The following is a 1,311-nucleotide window of genomic DNA, read 5'->3' on the forward strand; positions in this document are numbered from 1 at the left end:
TAGTTCCTCTTACAGAAATTCATGCCAGGTAAATAGCAATCATGACCATCAACTAAAGAATTTCAAGACATTCAAAAAGGTCACAATCCCTGGGGCAGGTAAACTCCCACACATCATTAGAGGATCCGATCTAATAGCTCATCATGCTCAGAAGAATGCAGAGTTAGAAGAGTGGTTGAGAGAGGACATGGAGGCACAAAAGCAAAAGAAGGGTCTCTTGTTGATGATCTGCTTAGGTGTGACCATAAGGTATGAAGGTCATCAAGAACTTTATTTATTTATTTATTTTATAATTTAACTTCTGTTTTTAAGAAAAAAAATAATTTATGCTGCAAATCCAAGTCAATGGCATCATGTCCACTCTACCAAGTCAAAAAGTTAAAAGCATTACACATTTTTATTAAATAACTTTTATAATAGTTACTTGTAAATCCAGTTAGAAAATAACTTCCTCTCTGCTTACAAATGTTATAATAAAAATAACGCAGGAATGTGCAAATCATCTATTAACTTCCTGAAACATGACCAACTCCTAAGTCCATATCCAAAATGTAAATGCAAGATAACTCAAAGAATAGAATTCTTTCATGGCTTCAAATTATCTCCCCAACTCTTAGGCCCTCAAACATACCCTTATCTCCACCTAAGTTCTTGGTTAACTCGTACAGTCATCTGTGGAGAGCAGTTGTATCCCTTCAACTGGCAAGTTCAATGAAGGCAACAGGCACCTCATTTTCCACCCTCTAGAATTTAACATTTTGCATATACAGTACATTCTTCTTTTATGGAACAGGGACATCCCTTCCAATGAAAGTTATTACTTCCTCCTCTTTCCTCCTTGGCGCTGCCCTCCTTTCCTCTTGCTACCCAAACCAGGCGGCCGGGATTGTGTCCTGCCTCCCAAACCTCCTTTTCTCTTCCCTCCCTGGCTGGGCGGGCCACCTTTCCTCTTGCCCCCAGCACCCTGTCGGCCTCCTTTTCTCTTGCCCTTTGGGCCCATTTTCTTCCTCTTAGCGGCCTCTTCTTGGTCCTCCTCTCTCATCTGCTTGTTGGTGGCCCTCGTCACATCTAGCTTAGGCCTCTTGCTGTTCATGATGCGAAGTAGCTCCAACTGGTTCTTTTTCTCAGCTGCAAAGTCCCCGAAAAGGGGCTGGAACTTCCTCTTTTTGCCCGAGCCCCGGGGCGCCTTCTCCTTGGGCAGGCGCTCCTGGAAGCGCCCCACGGAGGCGGTGGAGACCTTCGCTACCTGCATGGCGCGGCCCAGCTCCTCCTTACTCTGGTGTCCGGTCGGGTGCATGCCGGCCGCGGGGG

The 1,311-nt window shown here is 45.1% G+C and overlaps 1 protein-coding gene across 1 annotated transcript; it reads right to left on the reverse strand.

Moving 5' to 3' along the window:
• Window positions 1-338: 338 nt before the first annotated feature.
• LOC101587922 (ribosome biogenesis regulatory protein homolog) lies at window positions 339-1,303 on the reverse strand. Its single transcript, XM_023704810.1, has one exon. It carries the CDS (start codon window positions 1,295-1,297, stop codon window positions 818-820), a length of 480 nt encoding a protein of 159 aa, XP_023560578.1. The 5' UTR covers window positions 1,298-1,303; the 3' UTR covers window positions 339-817.
• Window positions 1,304-1,311: the final 8 nt, after the last annotated feature.

This window comes from Octodon degus, unplaced genomic scaffold, assembly GCF_000260255.1.
Source record: "Octodon degus isolate 3935 unplaced genomic scaffold, OctDeg1.0 scaffold00204, whole genome shotgun sequence".
In the NCBI taxonomy this organism is placed as follows: Eukaryota; Metazoa; Chordata; class Mammalia; order Rodentia; family Octodontidae; genus Octodon; species Octodon degus.

Bases quoted from the DNA above. Each gene is read 5' to 3' on its own strand.
- LOC101587922 (XM_023704810.1), bottom strand. From the start codon at position 1,297: ATGCACCCGACCGGACACCAGAGTAAGGAGGAGCTGGGCCGCGCCATG.